The sequence below is a fragment of the Fringilla coelebs genome, assembly GCF_963513975.1.
Source record: "Fringilla coelebs genome assembly, chromosome: 17".
NCBI classification, from domain to species: Eukaryota; Metazoa; Chordata; class Aves; order Passeriformes; family Fringillidae; genus Fringilla; species Fringilla coelebs.
Window position 1 is genome coordinate 7,040,446 of NC_140043.1, and position 20,641 is coordinate 7,061,086.

At 50.7% G+C, this 20,641-nt stretch overlaps 3 protein-coding genes across 3 annotated transcripts in view; all 3 read right to left on the reverse strand.

Annotated features, from left to right (window-relative positions):
• DGCR2 (DiGeorge syndrome critical region gene 2) overlaps positions 1-2,865 on the reverse strand; it is a 45,790-nt gene extending 42,925 nt beyond the window's left edge. Inside the window, exon 1 of the mRNA XM_084217598.1 lies at positions 2,522-2,865. Within this exon, the coding sequence (XP_084073724.1) occupies positions 2,522-2,600 (79 nt within the window). The 5' untranslated portion in view covers positions 2,601-2,865. The remainder of the gene's footprint in view (positions 1-2,521) is intronic.
• A 3,444-nt stretch (positions 2,866-6,309) lies between these two features.
• ESS2 (ess-2 splicing factor homolog) lies at positions 6,310-14,877 on the reverse strand. The gene is made up of 10 exons (XM_084217207.1): positions 14,699-14,877; positions 14,217-14,385; positions 13,205-13,300; positions 12,722-12,888; positions 11,867-11,984; positions 11,271-11,404; positions 11,027-11,129; positions 9,937-10,046; positions 8,918-9,033; positions 6,310-8,352 (listed from the first exon to the last, which is right to left on the reverse strand). The coding sequence occupies exons 1-10, from the start codon at positions 14,843-14,845 to the stop codon at positions 8,067-8,069; spliced, it is 1,446 nt and encodes a 481-aa protein (XP_084073333.1). The 5' UTR covers positions 14,846-14,877; the 3' UTR covers positions 6,310-8,066.
• A 1,012-nt stretch (positions 14,878-15,889) lies between these two features.
• GSC2 (goosecoid homeobox 2) lies at positions 15,890-17,806 on the reverse strand (the record flags this gene model as incomplete). Its single annotated transcript, XM_084216931.1, has 3 exons — positions 15,890-15,991; positions 16,508-16,758; positions 17,506-17,806. 3 exons carry the CDS (start codon positions 17,804-17,806, stop codon positions 15,890-15,892), a joined length of 654 nt encoding a protein of 217 aa, XP_084073057.1.
• Positions 17,807-20,641: the final 2,835 nt, after the last annotated feature.

Below are 20,641 nucleotides of genomic sequence, written 5' to 3' on the forward strand. Positions count from 1 at the left end.
ATTAATTAATTTCTTCCTAATTTACTTAAGCCCACCTCACCCTAAACTCAGAAAAAAATAGATCCATGTAAAATCACTGCCTTTCAGATTGCATGAAAAGATACTACAGTTGAGGAGGCTTAAAAGAAGGTTTTATTTGTCTGAAGAGCACAGCAAGAACATGGATACAAAGCTAGTGTCAAATTAACATGGAAATACAAAGAGATGCCTGATCTGCCGGGACTGAATTGTGAAGGGACTACACATTCATCTCTGAGTATATAAAACCTCCCAGGGCTCTGAAGCACTCATCTGATAGTTCCAAGTACAGATTTAAGCTAAGCAAGCTGCAGGTGTCCTTCCTAAACCAAAAAGATAGTTGCTACAACACACAGGTTTAAAGAAGTAAAAAGTAAAGCAAACACCACCTGGGAAATAAATTCTAAGTCCAAGTACTCTTCTCTTTCTCCTGTCTCTCCCCAGAGGAGACTAGGGAGACTTCTTCACCACTGATTAAAGTGGTAAATTTGGTTCTGTGTGTCCTCTGTACTTGCATGAGCAAGGTTTTCCCTACCTGCACCTCATGCTTCAGGATCAAACCATGTGCTCCTAATCGACCAAATGGGTGATTTGTTTGAGGCAGCAGATTCAAGACACTAAATGAAGCAAACCAAACAAGCCAGGTGACATCGGCAGAGACCTGTGAGGCCACCCAGAAGTGATGGGCTCTGCTCTGAGAAGGAGGGAGAGGCATCACCATGGACAGCTCAGCCACCGCACTCAACCGGAGCCACCACGTAAACAGGATGGATGAGTCTATTCCAAATGGAACTCAGAAACTCCTCACACAGCAAGGAATTTCAGCTGCAACACTACATCCAGATGCATCACCTCGGATTCAGGAATACATATGGTTTGAGGAAAATTCATGGAATGCTTATGGAGCTGCCACAGGAGAATTCTAACACTACAAGTTTCAAAGCCAGATATGTAGGACCTGAGCAGATCAGTAAAGGTTTGAGCACAAGGACACTTCTGCCAGTGAGGCTACAGCATCACAAATCTCTACAGCAGGTACATTACAGCTACAGCACCAGTGGAAAAATATCATTCATCTGAACAAAGTAAATCTAAGTGAAAAACTTGTGTTCATCCATCAAGCATCAGCTGTTGACAGACATACAATATCAAACTGGAGTGACAAATGTGACACAATATGAAAAAGGCTATTTTTTAATTTCTAGGAGGCTCAACGCCAGCACAGTTCATGGTCAAGTCTACCCACCTATAAAAGCACAAAGACAGCTCTGAATAAGCTGAACCTTTTCACCCAGCTATGCAGCAGCCTGTAGCACTTAGAGCCAGCAAAAAGGAGCTGCCTGAAATCAGTTTTACATAGTACCTTCTCAGCCATAAAAGCCTCTAGCTATAATAATACTAGGTTACTAACACAACGGGGGCTTTTTGGCTACTTAAGCCCATATCACAAACCCTGTACATACTGCACTGCCAAAAAAACAAGCTAAAACAAAACAAGGCAGACACAGAGACGTTTCAACACCCAAGTTAGCTATTTCAATAACCCTGCCTACACTGACCCAATTGTGTTTCAGCTCTGCTAGGAACTCGCTTAAACGCACTTCATTAATACTGTTACGTTTTATTAGTCTGGGTCATAAAAGTTATTTTGAAGAGAAATAACAAGGGGGTTTCAAAGTACACCATGGTTCTTAATCTCCTATTTACTAGGAGCACGTATCACCCAGGAAGAGTCTCTTGGTGTGACGGGAGGGCGATTCCCAAACGTGCAAAGCCACCCCAGGCAGCCTCACGCTCTGGCTACTGATGTTCTTTGCCAAGAAACTGGCCATGATACCCGAGGGCTTTGCCAAGCTCCAAGTGAGTTCAACACCCAAAAAGAAACTCCAGCTGAGCGATAACCCTAGAAAAACTGTAGTTTTCTACCCGCAAGCACCAACCATTTCTCCTAAGTTAATCATCTTATGATTTTAAGCACCATGCCTAGCACCTAGCACACAAACTCCATCGCTGAATTATTTCCGTAAAAGAAGCACAAACAGAACCAGAAAGACGAACCAGGTGCGGCAGGCTTTTTTTCTCTCTTCCTGCCAGGATTAAATGGCACTTCCAAAGCAAGCATTTTGTCTGGCCGCGTAGGCATCCAAGGCCCACAGCATAAGAGCAGGTAAGCAACAAGCACCTGAAAACTTCGTCACCACATTTTCTGCGCTCATTACCCGGAGGGTTATGTAGATTTCTAGGCAAGCTTTCACACTTTGACACCAAGGTTTTACCCCGACTCGCAGGGTAAATCCAGGCTCTCTCGGATCCCGGCAGCCGGCACAGGGGACCGATGCTCGGCCGCGTCCCGGCTCTGTTCATAGCACAAAGCAGCGGCAAAGCCCAAACCTGCCCGGCGGGGCCGGCTCGGGGCCACTCCGCCCCCCGATCCGGGCTGTCCCCGGGGCTCACCCTGCCGGCCGCCCGGGCCCGGCACCCCCGGCCCCGCCGCCGCCCCTACCTGGCCGCAGCGGCTCGGTGATGCTCAGCACCAGGAGGAAGAGGAGGAGGAAGGTGCCGCTGTCCGCCTTGGGCACCATTTATCCTCCGTTCATCCTCCCCCGGCACAGCGCCACAAACCCGCGGGGAGGGACGCGCGGAGCGGCGGGAGGAGGGGCCGCCGCCGGGCCCGCGGGGGGCCCCGGTCCGCACCGAGTTTTTCCCCTGCCCTCCCTCCGCCGTTCGCCGCCGCCCCGGGCGGAGCCGGCGGCCCTGGCTGCGGCGGGAGCGGCGGGAGCGGCGCGGGTCGGGCGGCCGCGCTGGGGCGGCTCGCAGGGCTCCGCCGGCGCACAAGATGGCGGCCGCGCCTCCCCGCCGCCGTGCCCGCGCCGCCACGCCCCCTCCCGCCGCGCGCCGCCCGCCCAATCGGCACTCAGGGGGCGGGGCCGAGCGCGCGGATCAGCGCACGCCCCGCCCACTTACAGCGGTGGGCGGGGCCGCCGGCAGGGGGCGGTGGCGGGGCGGCCCCGCGACCCCGGGGGTGCGGCCCGGCCCCTCGGTCCCCCCGGGATGGCGCTGGTGGCCAGCACAAAACCCCCAGCACGGCCTCTATCGGCCCCCTCCGTCCTCACCAGAATGGAAGCCCCATTACCCCCAGGATGGTCTTGCTCAGTTGGCTCTACTTCCCCAGGGCAGCCTCTATCAGTCCCCTCTTCCACCTAGAAGAGCATTTCCCCGTCCCCAGCTGGAGCGTCCTTTCCTGCTCACATCCATCACTCCCTGACAGCCTTTCCCTTTCCCGCTGGCACAGCCTCAAGAGGGTTCCTCTCTACCCCGGGACAGCCCTTCCAGGCCTCCTCCATCTCTGCTGCCATGGCCCTTCCCTGCCTCTGCAGGGACTTCCCAGTGCCACCACCTTGCCTGCCCCGCAGCAGAGACACAAGGCTCCAGCCTTTCCCAGCCCCAACACACTCCCAGGTTGATCATCTTTTACTTCTTCATTACTCTGGTCGTCCCTGCCCACAGCAGGATGAGCCTTACCCTGTTCTCATGTCTGCAGGGTGACAAGGACAAGCAGTACCCAGGGCTGGACATTCCCACAGGCAGCACCCTGCAGTGCCAGATCCAGCCAGGTGTTTCCACAGCTCCTGGAAACATTGCCTTCCCAGTTCCCAGCCCCAGACAGAGAGGAAATGCACAAAGAGAACTAATTGTGCGGCTCAGGTCATTGCTAGTGGCCCTGCAAGTGACAGGTGCCCGTAGGAATTTGAGCCTGGGTGTTGTCAGCCGGGCAGGGTGCTGGCTGTCCCTGGCTGCAGACAGGAGCCCGCTGCCACAACTCTCCTGGTGCTGGATGGAGGTCAGCCCCGGTGGCATGTGGGATCAAAAGGCAGTTTTAGCATAAGATCCACTTCCCAAATTCATCTGGAATTTCCACTGACTAGGGAAAGTGTTAGGGCAGCAGCAGGACATAGGCTCAGCCAGAGGCTAGACACAATGGCTGACCCACAGTCAGCAGAGAGCTGTCACTTTCTGCTGCAGGGAATTCCAGCTTTTTAGTACAACCTATTCAAAGTCAAACCCTGGGAAGCTGCCTTGAAAGTGCTTATATATTTTTAATATTTACAATGAGGTGTTTTCTAGTCTTTTGCTACAACTAGTAGTTCTCAAATAAAACATTGCAATTCCAGCAAGGTCCATTTTGACCCAATTTAACCCACTCCCCTTTTCCCAGTTAATACCAATAACTCACTATACCCAGCAGCAAAATTTTCTCAACTGTTTTCCAGATGGAGGTGGAGCTACTTCTCCTTTCATGGCTCCTGCTCCCCCTCAGTCACTGACTGCCCCATGGGTCAGCTGCCAACCTGCAAGCAGGGCTTCTGTGGGATTTCTTGAGCACTCCCTGCCTCTGTCCCCCCAGGAGCTGCTGCTGTGCTCAGGTCAGTAGCTGCAGGCAGGTGCTTCTTTCAAATCTAAATGTGTAGTTTAACATGGGTGGGGAAATTGCTGCCTGTCAAGAGCTCCTCAGAGCTGGGGAGCAGCAAGCATGAGCTTGGAGCAGCGAGCCCTGGGGGCTCAGGAGCAGGGCTCAGGAGCACTGTGTGCCCAGGAACGTGCCTGGGGACCCGCTTGAGTGCGTCACAAGCAGCAGAGCACTGCCTGAAGATTTAGGCCAAAACCCACTTTCTCAGCTCTCATGTGCTGCCAAATACTGCCATGATCCAAGATCCTGTGGGGGACCTGAAGTATGACAACACCCTCCAGCACAAAGTGAGAGCATCAAACTGCCCAGCTTTGCCCCTCCCATGGGATGCTGTGGGGACAGTCTGTTCTGAGCCTGGTTTGCACAGCACGGCCTCACAGGCCTGATCAGGGTGTCCTTATCCACCCCAGGGCCAGGGCATTACACCACACAGGGTGATGCATAAATAAATATCCTATGATGCCTCTACCATGAGAGCAGGGTGCTGATCCCTGGCTTTTGTCCCAAGGCAAGGCAGGCCTGGTTTTCCTCCATGCCACGTCCCACAGCACCCCAGCTCTGAAGAGGGAACACCCCGAGCACACCCAGCAGCCCTCAGCAGCCCTGAGCAAACGGGCCATGAACCAAAGGCCCAGCAGCACCAAAGTGAAGGGTGAGAGGTGCCCAGTGCCCCAGATTGTGCCAGGACAGCTGCTGGGGCAGGGAGAGGTGGGGAAAGGGGCTCATGGTGAGGGTGGTTGAACCCATCCCTGGCCCTGACCCGACCCTGAGCTGGGGCTCGTAACCAGCTGCTCTAAGGCCAGCAGCCATGAGCTGGGATTGAGGCAACACGTGCGAATATGAGGAACTGAGAATTGCTCCATTTCCCCCTCCCCTGAGTGGACCCATTTCCTTTATTTTTGTAGAGAAATAGCCCAATCCTCTAAAACAACAAAGTATTTCCAACCACAGCTTCCCTTTTGACCTAAAGAATCAGTTCCCTTACTGGAGCCTGCTTTTGGAAGGGTGAAGAGCTGCAGTCCCTGCACCAGGGCAGAGATGGGACCCCTGGGCCAGGGAGAGGCTCCTGGCCCTGAAGGTGAAGGGCTCAGAGAACCAGCTTGGGGCTCAGGGATTAGACCTACAGGAATCTCCTGTGGTCTCCCATTTTCTTTCCTGCCTGGGGCAAGGAGCCAAGGCCCAGGCTGCACACAGCAAGCCCCAACAGCCTCTGGCTGTGATGGTGTTCATACCACAGGGACATAGGTCTACCAGGACTTCCAAGAATCCAGTAACACACCACAGCCAGCCTGGCCACACAGGAGAGGCCTGGGGCCGCCACTGCACACTGCCAGCTACTTCTGCAGCATCAGGAGAGCTCCAGATGCTCTTACAGCTGAGGGAGGAAGTGTGCTTGGGCCTTGCACATAGGAAAATGCAGATATATTGCAATAGCAAAAGAAAAATAATGAGCTGAAAATGGGAGAAAAAGAAATCACCAGTCATCAAGAACCAAAATGTTTTTTCACACTGGATTTGGCCCTGTAAGGCACTTTATCTGCCACTGCTACAGCAGCAAAAATATCTGGCAATGAAGAATTTACTGATTTGCTAATTACAGCTAGCAGGGGCTGAACTGCAGCAGGAAGCAGAAAACAGACATTACAGCAGGCATTAGAGGAACAGCCAATCTGAAGAGCACTACAGCCCTTTCAACAGATCCAGTTTTATACTATGTAACTGAAAATAAGTTCCATTTCCAACAAACATATGAAGGCCCTTCAGTGGCAGAATCAAGACTGTGATTTTTAGTGTGGCTGTCTAGGTTAATTCACTTGAGGGCAAACACAAAACCAACACCAGAATATTTAATGCAGTCTGCTTTTAAGTATGAATTGCACAATGTTGAACTAACAACCCTCATATATCACATTTCCTATTATTCCAGCTACACCTTGGTATGAGCACAGCCAGTTTGAAATGCTGTGGCAGGGAGATGCCCCATCCCACTCCTGATCCACGTGTCAGGAGTTCCACCTGCAGTCCCTCAAATGCTGCTCAACCCTTCTGTGCATCCCACACTCAGAGGAGCTTCTGCACCCATAAATGGGCAGGAATCCCACATCCCTGGTCTGCTCAGTGACCCAAAGTGCAGGCCAGGGTCTGACCTCCTGCCTGTGTACCTAACAGAGAGGTCCTATGCTTCATGGAGACAAGCATTTCACTATGAAATAAATAATTAGTATTTGAAATTAACTAAGAACTTGGTTCATGTTCAGTCAGTTCAGTTCTTAAAGAACAATTCTGAAAGCATGAAAACTTTAGTAAATGCACTCCTTTTACATTAATTCATGAGTACCTGAGAATAACATTTTGCTTAAAGAAAAAACATACCCTTCAAGTATGGACTAAAGGACTAAAAAGGTAAAAATTACTAATTTTTGAGTCCTAGCAATTCCATGTTGAAACATTTATTTTTACAAGGTGCACTATAAAAACTGAGTCCCTCTGAAACGCTTTCAGTCAGGGACACGAGTTTTGGAAGTGGAAGAGGAAACCACACAAAAGGAAGCTCTCCACCAAGACAAACACAGCACCCAATGCCCCAGACCTCAGAGAACACTGCAGACACTCCTCAAGTTGCTGGGTAAGACTTTCCACGGATGTTCCCTAAGCAAAACATCACCTGGCTATAGCAAATGCCAACACTGCCAAGTGTCACACAGGCTGTCCTGTACTCAGGTGTGGTGCAAGAAGTGAAAACATCTGGCTACACCTGCTTCCTCCTGAAGAGTGCACAGCGCTTCTCCAGGCTGGATCACACCACACAAGGGCTCATCCACACACAAACACCAGCCCATGTGCAGCAACCACAGCCCTGAGTGCAGGCTATGTAGGGTTAAAACTGCTTTTCCTTTTTTTTGGCCAATTACAAAAACTAAAGCCAAAAGTTTCAAAGAATGGGAGGAAAACACCAAACACAAGCCCCAGTGTGGCTATCAGAAGTATCATTTCTGTTCCTCAGAATGGCACTGCCATCCTGATGACACAGAACTGTCTCTGGCCCCTGCATTGTGATCATCAGCTCTCTGGAGTCACACACAGAGCAGCTATAAAACAAATCTGATCCCTTTTCTCTGCCAGGTGCAGAACAGGGCAAGCCCAAAACCTTGAGCAAAAGCAGGAAGGCAAATCCCATACTGCAAAGTGTAAGCAGTGAAGGAGGAAATGGGATCCTCTTTGGGAATGCTGGTTTTAACAGGATCACAAAGTTAGTCAAACTTGTGAACTGCATCAGTTTAAATTCAAGTTAAAGAGAACCTCTCTAAAATCCTGTGTCATGCCATACACACGGTTGTGTCCCCTCTTCAGCAAACTCAAGTTTGACAAGCTGGAGCCAAGTCCAGTTTAGCCTTTAAGAAAAGTTTACGCCACTTAAGAAACAGACATAGCTGTACAGAAATTGATTTAAATGCACGGCTCTCTTAAAAATAGAAATATATCTTTAAGAAATCATCTCCATTTCCCCAGTTTCCAGTAACCAGTCTGCAGTTCACTGAGCACAGCCAGATCACTATCACCTTGGTGGTGACTGGAATGTTCAGAAGAAATCAGATGCCTTTCTTCTTTTGGGAAGCTGCAGCAAATTGTCTGTGATGGATGTAGTATCCTGAGATACTGGTGTCTGAGATACTGTCCTAGACTGTGGGGTGCTCTGAGGGGTTTGAGGCCCACTGGCTGGGGTCTTGTAACCAGGAGTTCCTGTGTGGGCTGGGGAGGGGGTGTAGCTGGCTCGCAGGGCTTTGTCGGTGTATTTACTTGCAGTCCTGTTCACAAGTCTTTGCAAAGCTGGTGACATTGCTGGGCTTAGTCCTTTTGGAGTAAGGCTGAAACAGAAAAAACAGTTTTAAGAGATTTTACAGTAAAAAAATCTGCCTTTCTCAGAAAAAGCAATATTGCCTCCCGACATAAGCTCCCCCACAGAGCAGACCCACTGCCTGCAGAAGTGATGCTGCCTGCAGGTAAATGCAGCCTGTCTCTACAGAGATACAAATGACAGAAAAACTTCCTACATCCCTCCCAAACCTGAGTGGCACTGCCTGACTTTTCCTTTGAGCCTATTCTGTCCTTCCTGTGACCCCCCCAAGCAACCCCTATCATGTCTCCTCTTTGCCATGAGGCAAGGCACTGATCCAGAGGCATGCTGGGTGGCTGTAGAGCAGAGCAGTAATGCTGACAAAGAGTGTCAGGGACAGCCACCAGCCACTTTGTCTCAGGAATTAAGTTTCTTAATTTCTAAATTTTTAATTTCTAAAAACTTTCAGTCCAAATGTACCCCTTCTTGCTTCCAGTATCCTTCCTTACCATCATTCCTCCCTTTTTACATGTACTGATTTACATCTCATCAGATAATAGCCACCCCCAGTTCTGCTGTCAAAACAGAAGTCTCACCTGGCCAGGTTTTCTGTCACTTTTCGAAGTGCCTCCTGCTTCTTTGCTCGGTTTTTAGCTGCCACTTCATTGGCCATCTTGAGTCCTAACCTCTCACGGCGTCCGGGCTCCAGGATCTATAAATGCATCACACAGCTCACTTGCCAAGGCACTCAAGAGTGCTGAAAAAATGAGTCAAAGCACCTTCAAAGCTGGACTCCAATGTACAGGGATCTAAAGCAGGGAGAAGTGTGCTCAACCCACACCTCTTTGCTGCTGCATAAAAGCCAGAGAGGACACAGAGACCTTCAACCCGCCTTAGCAAGTAACAAAAATTGTAAAACCAGTCCAGTCAAGGAAGCAGCCATTAACTCTGGCATTTCCTCCTGCTGTTTCTCCTAGACAAACAATGTCACCTGTGTCTTGCCTGGCCTGTAGCCAGCCAGCTCTCAGGCATACACAGACATTGTTAAACAGCAGGAGAACCAGTCAAGGCCCTGGGAGTCTGACAAAACAGAGGCACATACAGCAAATTACACCTTTCTTAAACTAAGAGTCTCAGACACCTCACATTCAAAGATACCAGCAGGAGACAAGTAGCATGCAGGGTTAGGTGCCATTAGCAAAGCCAGAGTGTCTTTTCCACTCTCAACTGATACATCTGCCTCAGGCTGCAACAGCCAGAAGATAAAGACAAAGGGAAATACTAAATTTCCACCTAGTCACACATTAAAATCAGAAAAATTGAGTGTGTCTTCAGCTTCCTCTGAAAGCTCCTCTATCTGGGCCCACTACCAAATGCAGAATCTCATTCTCCTGCCAGCAGTGGGTGTTCCACCTCACACAGCTCCACCAAGAAGACTTCAAGTGGATCCACACTCACCTCCACCCTCCAAGCACAAACTAGATTATTAGTTTCAAGGACTGGGAACACCACCCAGAGATGTGTCACACTCCATGTTAATCTATTACTTACTCACTTGCCTTTCCCTTCTCAGGTCTTCCCCCCCAGAAAAGAATGTCATGCTGACATTAAATACCTTGAAAGCTGGGCCAGGTGTTCTGTCCACATATGTTCTTTCCGACCCTTCCAGACGTAAAGGGGTGCTTTCAATTTCACCCCATGTCATAAAAGGTGACTCATTCACACCTAAAAACAAATTCAACAAGTTATGCCCATGTAAGACATTTGACTATTTATTCATCAAAAAAAAAAAAAAAAAAAAAAAAGAGAGAGAAGCAAAGCAAATTAGGAAATGCAGCAAATTCACCAACAAAGGAGCCCCTGCACTGCAGAGGAAACCACAGCCAATGTCAATAGGAACATGTGGTTCCCATTAAAGGGATTGCCTGTAGCTGTGTCACCCTCTCAGTTACAACAACCAAGCACCACCCTTTCCATGTCTTTATTTTTCCATTTGCTAAGCTTTTGATTAGTGACACTTTCATTTTTCCCTCTACAGTACTAGTCCTCCCCTCTGCTGCTGTATGAAAACTCCTTGAACACAGGAAACTCCTTAAAAGTAGGAAAACAGGCAGAGGATTTAAGGACATGTGATAGCCAAGTGTACCCTCTAATCATCTCAGGGGCAGCCTGTACCAAACAGTGACTGCACCTTGTCTAACAGGTGTAGAAAGTACCCTAAGAGCTTGATTTAAGTCTCTGGCTGGAAAATCCCCCTGTCCAGGGTTTGGAGAAGTCATTTACGATTGAGAAAGGAGGTGCTCCAAACGCCACCTACAGGTTTTCCAAAGGGAAAGCCCCAGTAAATTCAGGTGTTGGCATAACCACAAAAAAGCACAGAGAAACATCATGGCTGGTGCAGAACAGCTACAAATTCAGATACCACGTTTCAACTCGAACAAAAATAATCAATTTGTTCTAACTGAAAGTACCCGACAGCTAGATGACTCCTGAGCAATGGCACAGCAACTTCAGAGTCTCTTGGTGCAGTGTGATTTCTCCTACCAGTGTACTGGACTAGGATTTAAGCCCTGCATCCAGTTGGCATACACAGCACGAGGTTTTACCTCCTCATCTAACCCTGCAATGACACCCTAATGTTGAACAGAGCATTAAAGCGCAGTAATACTCCTCTTAAAGCAGAAGAAATAAGAAAACCCTCTTACCTGGGGCAGGAGAGGGGGTAGCCACAAATCCATACCCGTTCACTTTTGGAGAATCTTGGGGTATCAGTTCTTTCCCATCGGGCCCCACTTTGCCCTGTTTGTACTGAAATAAAAAAGACAATGTCATTCATGTGGAGAAAGGTGAGAGTCATCTGCATCCAACACACACACACAGTTCTGGGGGATGAACCACACCAGAGAACAAACACTAACTATATTTGAATCAGAATTAAAATTATCCAACCTGAGCGTTGAGGGCTGCAGCTTGTTGGAGCTGAGATTTGCTCACAGCTTGGCTAAAAGGGTCCTTCACAAAACGTGTGTTTCGATGCACAACTTCCCTGGGCTTCTTAAAAACTTCACTCTCATCAGGTACACCTTGAAAAGCAAAATGCCTTTTAAAAAAGAGCTCTTTACTTCACTGGTTCACAGAAATTATCAATTGTACATTTATAGCCAAAAAAGAAAAGTACATTTACAAAAATATGTATTTTTCTGCAGCAACAGACAGACTAACAAGTCCAAGGAGGACTCTGAGCAGAAGCAAACAATGAATGAAGATGACAACAAGTGCCCATAAAGAAGAAAGACCACAAAAGAGCTTTGGCTGCTGAAAACAAGTACTTCTGTAATACTGATGAGCTTTTCAATGGCAAATAGAACATGGTCAAACTTTGGAATCAGAGGCCAAGAAAAAAGGGAAAAAATCCACTTTTGAAAAAAGGAAAAAAATCTATTTTTTAAAAGCAACCTTACAGAAGAAAAAGCACAGCATTGCCTGTAAGAGCTGCTCGGTCATGTACAGAAATGCTGTAAGCACCGTCTGAGCCAAGGCCTCACCTGTAGGATAATACATGAGGGTGTTTCGAGCTGTGTATTCCCAGGTATCCAGGCCAGCTTTCACGTTCTCCAGAGCTTGCTGCTCGGCTGAAGGAAGTGCCAGGTTTTCATTTTGTCGCTGAAAGGGCAATGGAAAAAAAATTTAAAAGGTTAAAAAAAAAAATCTGAAGCAGCCTCCTGCAATCTTTCATTCAGGTAGACACAACTTGGAGAGCTCAGTCACAAGCTCAGCCACGTGCCTGAGAACACTGTGCATAAGGTATGTAACAGACTGTGAGGGATGGTTGGGATAAAAAAAAAACACTCCCTCAAAAAACTTCATGAAAAGGCACCGCATCCCACATCCATCAATGTGCCAGCTGCTCACTGCTGGTGGTTAAAGACTGACAAAGCAGGCCCAGAGCAGCACTTGGACCTCCCCCGCAGGTGGCTGAGGAAGGCAGCAGAGCCAGCCATGCTCATGCAGTTCTGTGCTTCAGCAGCTGATTGGGTTACCACTGATAACAGAAACTGAAAACTGAAATAAGACAAACTGCAAATAATGGGGGGCCGATGGACAAACACCAGGAACTATGCTCAGCTGCTCTCCCTGGTGTTGCTGCTTACAGAAGGGGCTGCCAAGGACAGCAATTCACGCTGGGGAGTGCTTTGCAGTCTCAAAGCTGTCAGAAGAGACAAAGCCTCAGCAACTCAGCACAGCTCTTGAGTGACGGAAGGGAAAAAACAGGAGTGCACAAGGAAGCAAAGAGCAGTCAGAGGACAGAGGAAACTGAGCCTCAGCAGAAGCAGAGTGAAATGGCATTTCCCTGCTGTGTCCCTCTGGCAGAGCAGGGGCAGAGCAGAGCCATTCCCTACCCGGGTGTACTCCTCCTCAGCGCTGTACAGCCAGGCGTGCTTGACCTTCTCCTTCTCCTTGGCCACCTCCATGATCTGCTCAAAGGAAGCGTTATCCTCACTCGTGTGCTTGGCCAGGAACGTGTCCAGGCTGGGAAGAGCATCTTTCTCATCCTTTTCTGCTTCTCCTACCAAGAGAAGGGAAGAAGCCTGAGGAAGGTTAATGCCTCCCTCTCTAGGGGAGCACTGGATCTGCCTCTTGACCCTCCTGGCAGCAAGCCTTCCACACACACACCAATAACTACCATCAAGCTTGGCCAAGACACAGATCCACACAGACTGGTGCACTAATAAATCAGGTTTGGAACACATATAACCAGCTTTCAACAAACCCTTTTATGGCATTTATAGCAATTTATTTTAAAGGTGAAATGTACAAGTGGCCACCTGCTGGTAGATAATTAATTTTGGAAGAATTCAGCTAGAGAAACATAATTCTCCTACCTTCCTCTGCAGTCTTGATGCCAGCTTTAGATTTATGTCCCACTGGAAGGCCACCTGGATGTACTTCTGGGGTTTCAAACGTGGCTGGGGTAACATCTGCCACCAAAAAAAAAAAAAATTCACCTGGTTACTGGGGCACACAACTGGATTTGCTGTAAGGATGATGTACCAATCACGTCACAGAAAGCATATTAAGAGAATAAAAATTAAATTAAAAACTTGTGAAAAGAACTCCACTGTGCTCTATTCAATTCTGTCTCAACCTCCAAACAAGATTTTGGCCTCATCTGAGACATTTTTCTCCTGCTGGGAGAAATTCCCAGGAGAGCCACAGCCCAGTGTATTTGTCACCCCACACCCTGCTTTTGCCAACAAGAGCAGTAGCAGATCAAACTGAGCCCAGGGCAGCACCTGCAGCAGGGGAGGAAGGGACAGCACTTGGTGACACGTGCCCTTTGTCACAAGAAAGCCACCTACCCAAACCCCACTGCAAGAGCTCAGCCAGGGGCTGGGCTTTAACAAACACCTGAACTGGAAGTGAATGAAAACATAAAAGAGAACACTGGATACCTGCTGTGGAAACCCCTGATAACCATGAACTTCCAACACCTTCTGTCCCTGACACATGAAAATCTCAAATGTCAGTAGATGCAACAAGAACCCCTAAAACTACAAACTAAAATAAGCATTCAAAACATAGCTTAGGATTTCTCATAGTATAGAACACATAACATTCCCTAGGGAGCAGGAACTTGGCAAAAGAAGCCTACAAGGAACGGTTATTAAAAGGCTGCTTTTCCCAAAACACTTCCCTCAAGGAGTTATTAGACACCATCAAAGAGGAATTCAGCATGAGCCACCAGACACTGGCTGCTGCCCAAACTGGTACACTTAGCTCTCATGAAACATCAACTTTGAATCTTTAAGATAAGCATTGCCTGCACAAAGTTAGATAAAGAAGAGCAGCAATATCAGATACAGATCCCTCATGCCCCACAGAGCCAGTTCTTACAGGGTGCAGGTGTGTCCCTCGACGATTTGTTCAAGGAAGAGCCAAACTTGATAGCAATTTGTCTCATTTTCTCCAAGTCGCCATTTTCCTCAGCCTCCAGATAGTCCTTCTGGGCTCGCAGCTTCTCCACATCGGGAAAAAAGTCTCGCTGGATGATTTTCTCTAAGCTCTGCAAAGACAGAAACAACTGCAATGCCCCGCTGGGACACCCGGAGCGCCGGCGCAGCCCGGGGCCAGCGGTGCAAAGCCGGGGCAGGCCGGGCGGTCCCGGGCCCCGGGCCGGCGGCAGAGCGCTGCCAGCTGTCCCCTCAGGAGGGGCGGGAGCCCGAGGGGCGGCCCCGCCGCTATTTCCACCCGCAGCCGCAGTTGCAGCGGGCAGCGGCCGCGGGCCGACCCTTCCCCGCCGAGCCCCGCCGCGCTGGAAGCGCTCGGCCCAAGCACCGGCGGGGAGGAGGCTCCCGCGCTTGGGCCCGCCGCCTTACCTCGATATAGGCCTCCTCATCCAGGATCTTCTTCGGGTGCCTCGCGGCCGGCGACACCACCTCCTTCCCCGTCACGGTGACGGGGCCCGCGGCAGGAGCCGGCACCAGAGCGGCGGGAGAGGCCGGGGGCACCGGTATCGCCTCCATGGCGTTGGTACCGCTCCGCTCCGCTCCGCCTCTTCCTCCGCCGCCGCGAATGCGACGGGCCGTGACGTCACATTCCCGCGCCGCGGGATCGGAATGCGCGCCCCGCCCCGAGAGACGAGAGCGCCCCCTGCCGGTCCGGAGGACCCGGGCGGTCCCGGGCCGTGACAGCGGCGGCGCCGGGTCGGGATGGGAACCGGGATGGGAGCCGGGGTGGGAACCGGGGTGAGAACCGGGATACACACGGGATGGGAACCGGGATGGGAACCGGCGTGGGAACCGGGGTGGGACACAGGATGGGAACCGGGGTGGGACACAGGATGGGAACCGGGGTGGGAACCGGGATACACACGGGATGCGCACCGGGCGATCCCCCCAACGCCCCCACGGTCTCTTCAGAGCTCCTCAGAAACAGCCGGCTGCGGGGAGCGGAGCCCGGCTGGCTGCCCCGGTGCCAGGGCAGGTTTATTGATGTCGCTGCTTTCCAGCTCGTGACTTCTCGGCCCCGCCGGGAGCACGGACACGGCTCCTTGTGCCAGGGACTGGCTGGCAGAGGGGGAAGGCGAACGCTGCCCGTGCCAGCCCTCTCAGCACAGCGGGTTCGTCACCTCTCCCCAGGGCGATGGGGAGAAACCCGTGTTCCTTTGTTAAGAAACAAATCGCTTGTCCAGCAAGTTCAACCCCAAAAGCAACTCTAGATGCCACTGAGGTGCTGCAAACAGGAAACATTCATTTGCAGGATATTTTGCAAATCTACATCAATGAAACAAGCACAAATACCACGTGCACAAAGCAAAGGGGGGTTTCTCTTTCTCTTAAAGCACACACATTTAACACCGGTACAGCTCTGTCCCCTGCACGTCCTGCTTGCCCAGTCATTTGCCATGTGAACTCGGTTTGGAAGAGGCGTGTGACAGTGCCGTGTCTGCTTTTACCTGTCCTCCTCCTGTGAACCCCAGAGGTTCCCTTTTGCTGCATTAGCCCCCTCGGGTTACCCCCTGAGCCTGTCAGCCACAGGCAGGGGGTGCTTGGTGCTCCCAGTGGGCACTAACAGCTCTCCTTGGGGGGCTGCTTGGCCTGGAGCGTCAGTGCTGAGGCAGTCGCCCTCTTCTGATGCCGCCACTTCGCCCGACGATTTTTAAACCAAACCTGGAAAGTGCAAAACAAGAAAAGGGCTTTTGCATGTGAAGTGTTACTGGGAGGGGGACAGGCAGTGGCCCTCCTGGGCTGTAAGGTACTGTGATGGAAAGGCTCGATACAAAATGTAATCAGTGCCTCTGCTGCTATCTTGCTCAGGTACGTGTGAGGGGCACAAGGGAGCTGGGACAAATTCAGAAGTCACACAGATCACTTAGGTAAGGAACACACCCTTGGGTGCAGGGGATGAGCAGCAGAGCTGGGCATGTCTGTGGGTGATTCTGGGAGAGAGGCATCACGTGAGTCTGTGGGACTGGGTGCCAGTACAAGTTAGCCCAGCTGCAATGGTTTATGTTCTTCCATTGCTCACCAAACTTAAACTCTCGTTTGTCAAATGTGCAAGGAGGGATGTTAAAATGAGGCCATGGGTCTGCAGCTCCCCAAAAAAGGCAGCGCAATGCCCCAGTGTGTGTTCCTGGGGGGCTGCAGGAGCACAAGAGCTCTGTCCCCAGCAGCGGCAGATCTCACCTCCACGCGCTCCTCCTTGAGCTGGATGCGGTTTGCCAGGTGCTCGCGGGTCACCACGTCCGGGTACTGGTTCTGGTGGAACAGCGTCTCCAGCGCCTGCAGCTGCTCCTCGCTGAAGATGGTGCGGTGCCGGCGCGTGCGGCGCTGCAGCTGCTGCTGCAGGCTCTGCAGCTCGCCTGCCTTCTCCTGGGAGCTCCTGCACACCCCGAGCGCCGGCTGCAAGAGCCGCACGGGCCAGGGGAGCCGCGCATCTGCGAGGGGACGGGGACAGCAGCGGGGTTACGGGTGCGGGGCTCAAACACTGCCGTGCTCAGGCACGAGTCGCGTCCCTGGCTGAGTGGTCACTATGCAAGTGGGAGAAGAGTTTAGGGCGTGACTCTGGGAGAAGGATGCAGGTGGTGAGCACTGGTTGGGTTTTCTTTGTTCACGTACCAGTTGCACTATGGCCAGGTCCAGAAAACAACTGCAAACTCACAGCCCAGCAAAGATCTGTGTTTCAGCCCCGACACAAGGGAATTCTGAACTTTCAGGATGCTCTTGAACTGCATTTTTAAGGGTTTGCTACTTCTTATTTTCCACAGTAATTTTCCTAGACATAGCCAAAACTCTTTTCCTTAGAGGATAGGTGAGGTTCCCCAGGGCTGGTGATGTCAGGAAGCACAGGGACAGTCCTTCACATGGGCAGCGTGGCCATGGGCCCCCACACTCCACAGAGAGCCTGCACCCCTAGAAGCATCATTCTCTCAAGAGTGTCACACTAACCAGTAATACCCACTAACAGTCAGCACCCTCTGCTTTTCAAGCCCTGGCAGCATTTCAGGTGAAAGTTTCCACCCTGGAACCCTGCTGAGAACAGCTCGGATCGCTGGGCCTTGGGCCCAAGACCGCTGTGGCCAGATGCCATATTGCCACTTAACACCCAGGTGTTCCCCTGCCCACAGCACTGGCACCAGCCCCTCTGTGAGCCCCACACCCAAACTCACCCAGCCCAAACTCACCCAGCCAAGCCGGCAAGGAACGGGCACTCGTGTGAGAACAGCAGCAGCAGTTGCAGCCTGCCCCTTCCAGTTCTTCCTCCTCTTCCTCCTCCTCCTCCTCCTGCAGGGAGCTGGCTGGGATGGTCTCCAGCTCACAGGGTCTCTGGGGTGTGCAGTCCAGGATGCTCCGTAGGCACAGTGGCACCAAGACCTGGGGGCTCTTCTCCGCGGGGCTGGAGAGGATGTCCTCGATGCTGAACGGACGTGGCTTCTTCAGGCCTCTCCTGCTGGCATCAGCCCCTGGCACTGGCTCTGCAGACATCCTGTGCCAGCAGCAGCAGCAGCTGGGCAAACAGGCAGCCCAGCTGGGGGGCTTTGCTTCCCCTTCACTGGCTCCCTAGTGGGACTTTGCAAGGGAAAGGACAGCTTATGTGGCTTTTAAAACGGACTGGCAAAGCCGTCCAGAACCATGGCTTTGTCTTGGCGTTTCAAGTGACTGTCATTCTTGCAGCTGAGTTTTTATTTTATACACACACACTCTTTTCCTCCCTCTGACCTAGCTGTGTTATGACTGAAGCCACTCTAAATATATATATATATATAGAGAGAGATATAATCCCTTTGGAAAGAAAACCGTAAACCCCCCTGCAAATAAAATAAATTCTAACTAATCTTGGCAGCTTTGTGAAGGGTTAGTGTGGATCTAAGATTTAGCTAATCCCACAAAAATGACTGGAGAAGGAAATCTGATTTCTCCATCTCGGGTGTAGATTTGAGGTGGTTATGATCTCCATTGTGCTGCAGCCTCCTATCCAAGGAAGGGGGAGGATAGCTGTTCCCAGCCCGGAAATGGACCAGAGGATTAACTCCTTAAAAGAAGCAAATTATCCCTTTCTCTGGCCAAATGAAAGCTTTCCCATCAAAAGAGAGCTGTCATATCATACAATATGAGAGAAGAGAGAGTTCAGCTTAATAAAAAATCATTTTTAATGACAGCACAGCCTTTGGCTTTGCCAGAATTCTCTGTGAAAGTTGATTTATTTTCTGCTGAAAGCAGAGAAATTGTATTTTCCCTCCTTCCCCTTTCCCCCATCTCTGCTGCCCTAATCACTGTAATAATGCAGATGCTTTGCATGTATCCAACATACTCTTTGTAAGGATTCAAAGCCCTTAATAAATTAGATTACGAGCTGCTTGCAGCAGCTCTGCACCACAGCTTAGCGGCATGTAACCACCTCCCATGCAGCTGAGCTGTGCTCTGTGTGGGGAAGGGAAGGGGAGGATTGTTGCTGCTGGTGCCTCTGTGTGCTCTCAGTGAGGTCCCACAGCCATCCAGGCAGGAGTGTGGACTCACACATCCAGGAGTCTGCACACAGTACCACAGCCAATTTTCCCAAAGCCAGTTAAATTCCCAGCTCCTGCCCAGCCAGAGAAACTGGGGAGAGGCCATGGCCAAGATTCAGGATGGGAAGGGAAGCCTGGCTCTGCCCCTCCCAAGGACAAACAGCAAGGCCTGGCAGCTGTGATCCACAGGAGGAGAAGAAAGAACATCTTGGATCCTGTGTTTTTAACTGGCTGAGTAGCTGGGAATAAAATAGAGAAGGTGTGGTTGAGATCAGGTTGCTTAGCAAAGTTTAAACCCAAGTTCCCTTGCCCTCAGTGCAGTTTAAGCCAAGGTGAGAAGCTCATGTGGGGAACACTCACACCTGGTCCCTCTCATGGTACCCCAAGGAGAAACACGGGTGGGTGCTGTGAAACCACTGCACACCAAAGGTCCTGGACAGCTCAGCAATGCCTCCAGCATCCTGCAAAACCGACAGCCACTCCCCAGGAGAGCCTCTCTCAGCTCCCCTCTCTCCTCATCCCTGCTCACTGCCTGTCCTTTCTCATTGCAGGTCCCTCAGTGCTGGGAAGAGATGCCCCATAGCTGTTCTACTTGTGACTCACTTCAAACCAAACTGCTGCTTTTTCTTCCATCCCTTTATTTGCCTCTCCTTCAGCTGTTCCGAGGGTGTAACTTGGATTATAACTGAGCTCTGAAAATCTTTACCTTTTGGGACAAAGACCCCTTTGTAGCTGCTCAGTCTGGGCATGTTCACTCTGCCCTGCCAAGGTGCCAGCGCTCCAGAGAGGCACTGGGGATGCCCTCATTCCAGAGATCACTGAAACTGCTCCCAGCTTTTATGCATGCACCCAAACCCTGACACAAGGGGTGGATGTGGGGCCAGGCTCTGCTCCCCTCTCTCTGCTGGTCCAGAGGGGCCCCAGGGCTGGTGAGCTGGCACGTGCCATGGGCAGGGGCAGGATCTGACCAGCTCTGTTCAGATGCCTGAAGAGGATTAATTCTCCTTCCCCATCCTTAACAAAGGATGCCTTTCCCTGGGCATCCTGTCCCAGCCCTGCCTTCCCACCACACATGCACTTAGCCTATTAGGATCTCTGCTGATTGCTTTCTTTCATTCCTCCCATACCTTTCACTACAGAAAATGGACTGGTAATACTTCTTTTATCAAAGAATTACGGGATTTAGGACCCAGATTGTACAAAGAGACTTTTGATAGCTGCTGGTAATCAAATCCCAATCGGCAGACACTTCTCTGCACCCTGTTACCAGAGAGGAATAAAGGAAAGGGATTTCTGATGTACTGTTTACTGAGCCTCTGGGAGATAGGATCGCTGGGCTATTTCATATTAGAAAAGGAAAGGAAAATAAAACAAGAAAGAAAAAACATGCAGACAAGAGAGGACAATATAGATATAGATAAAAAGAAAAGAAACAGGTTCTTATAATTTTCTTATTGGTTAAGGAGATTCCAAAGCCATTATAGAGGATTAGCAAAAAGGTTAATCTGCTTTAGCTGTTCACTTGTCAAAAGTGAATTTATAGGGTTTGAAAATCCTTCCTATGGTGAAACAAGAAAAAAAATCCCCCTTTCCCTCCTCTGCCCCTCCCTTCTGCAGGCAGCACAAGGTGATGGGAACAGGAACACTGGAAACCCTGCAGCAGGGCAGCACCCTCCTCTGCCTTGCCCCTGCCTGTGTGCTGGCACCTGTGGGAGCTCTCGTGTGGCAGTGCTTCTGCCCACCCCCTATCCCACCACCAGTGTGGGGTGGCTGTGATGCTGAGGAAATGGAGGATCAGATCTGAAGGATGTAA

Excerpts from the sequence above, each read along its gene's own strand:
- ESS2 (XM_084217207.1), bottom strand. The coding sequence starts at position 14,845 with ATGGAGGCGATACCGGTGCCCCCGGCCTCTCCCGCCGCTCTGGTGCCG. Across the intron at positions 13,301-14,216 it reads GAGGGACACACCTGCACCCT|ATGTTACCCCAGCCACGTTT; the intron begins GTAAGAACTGGC and ends TTTTGGTGGCAG. Across the intron at positions 11,405-11,866 it reads CCTCATGTATTATCCTACAG|GTGTACCTGATGAGAGTGAA; the intron begins GTGAGGCCTTGG and ends TTGCTTTTCAAG.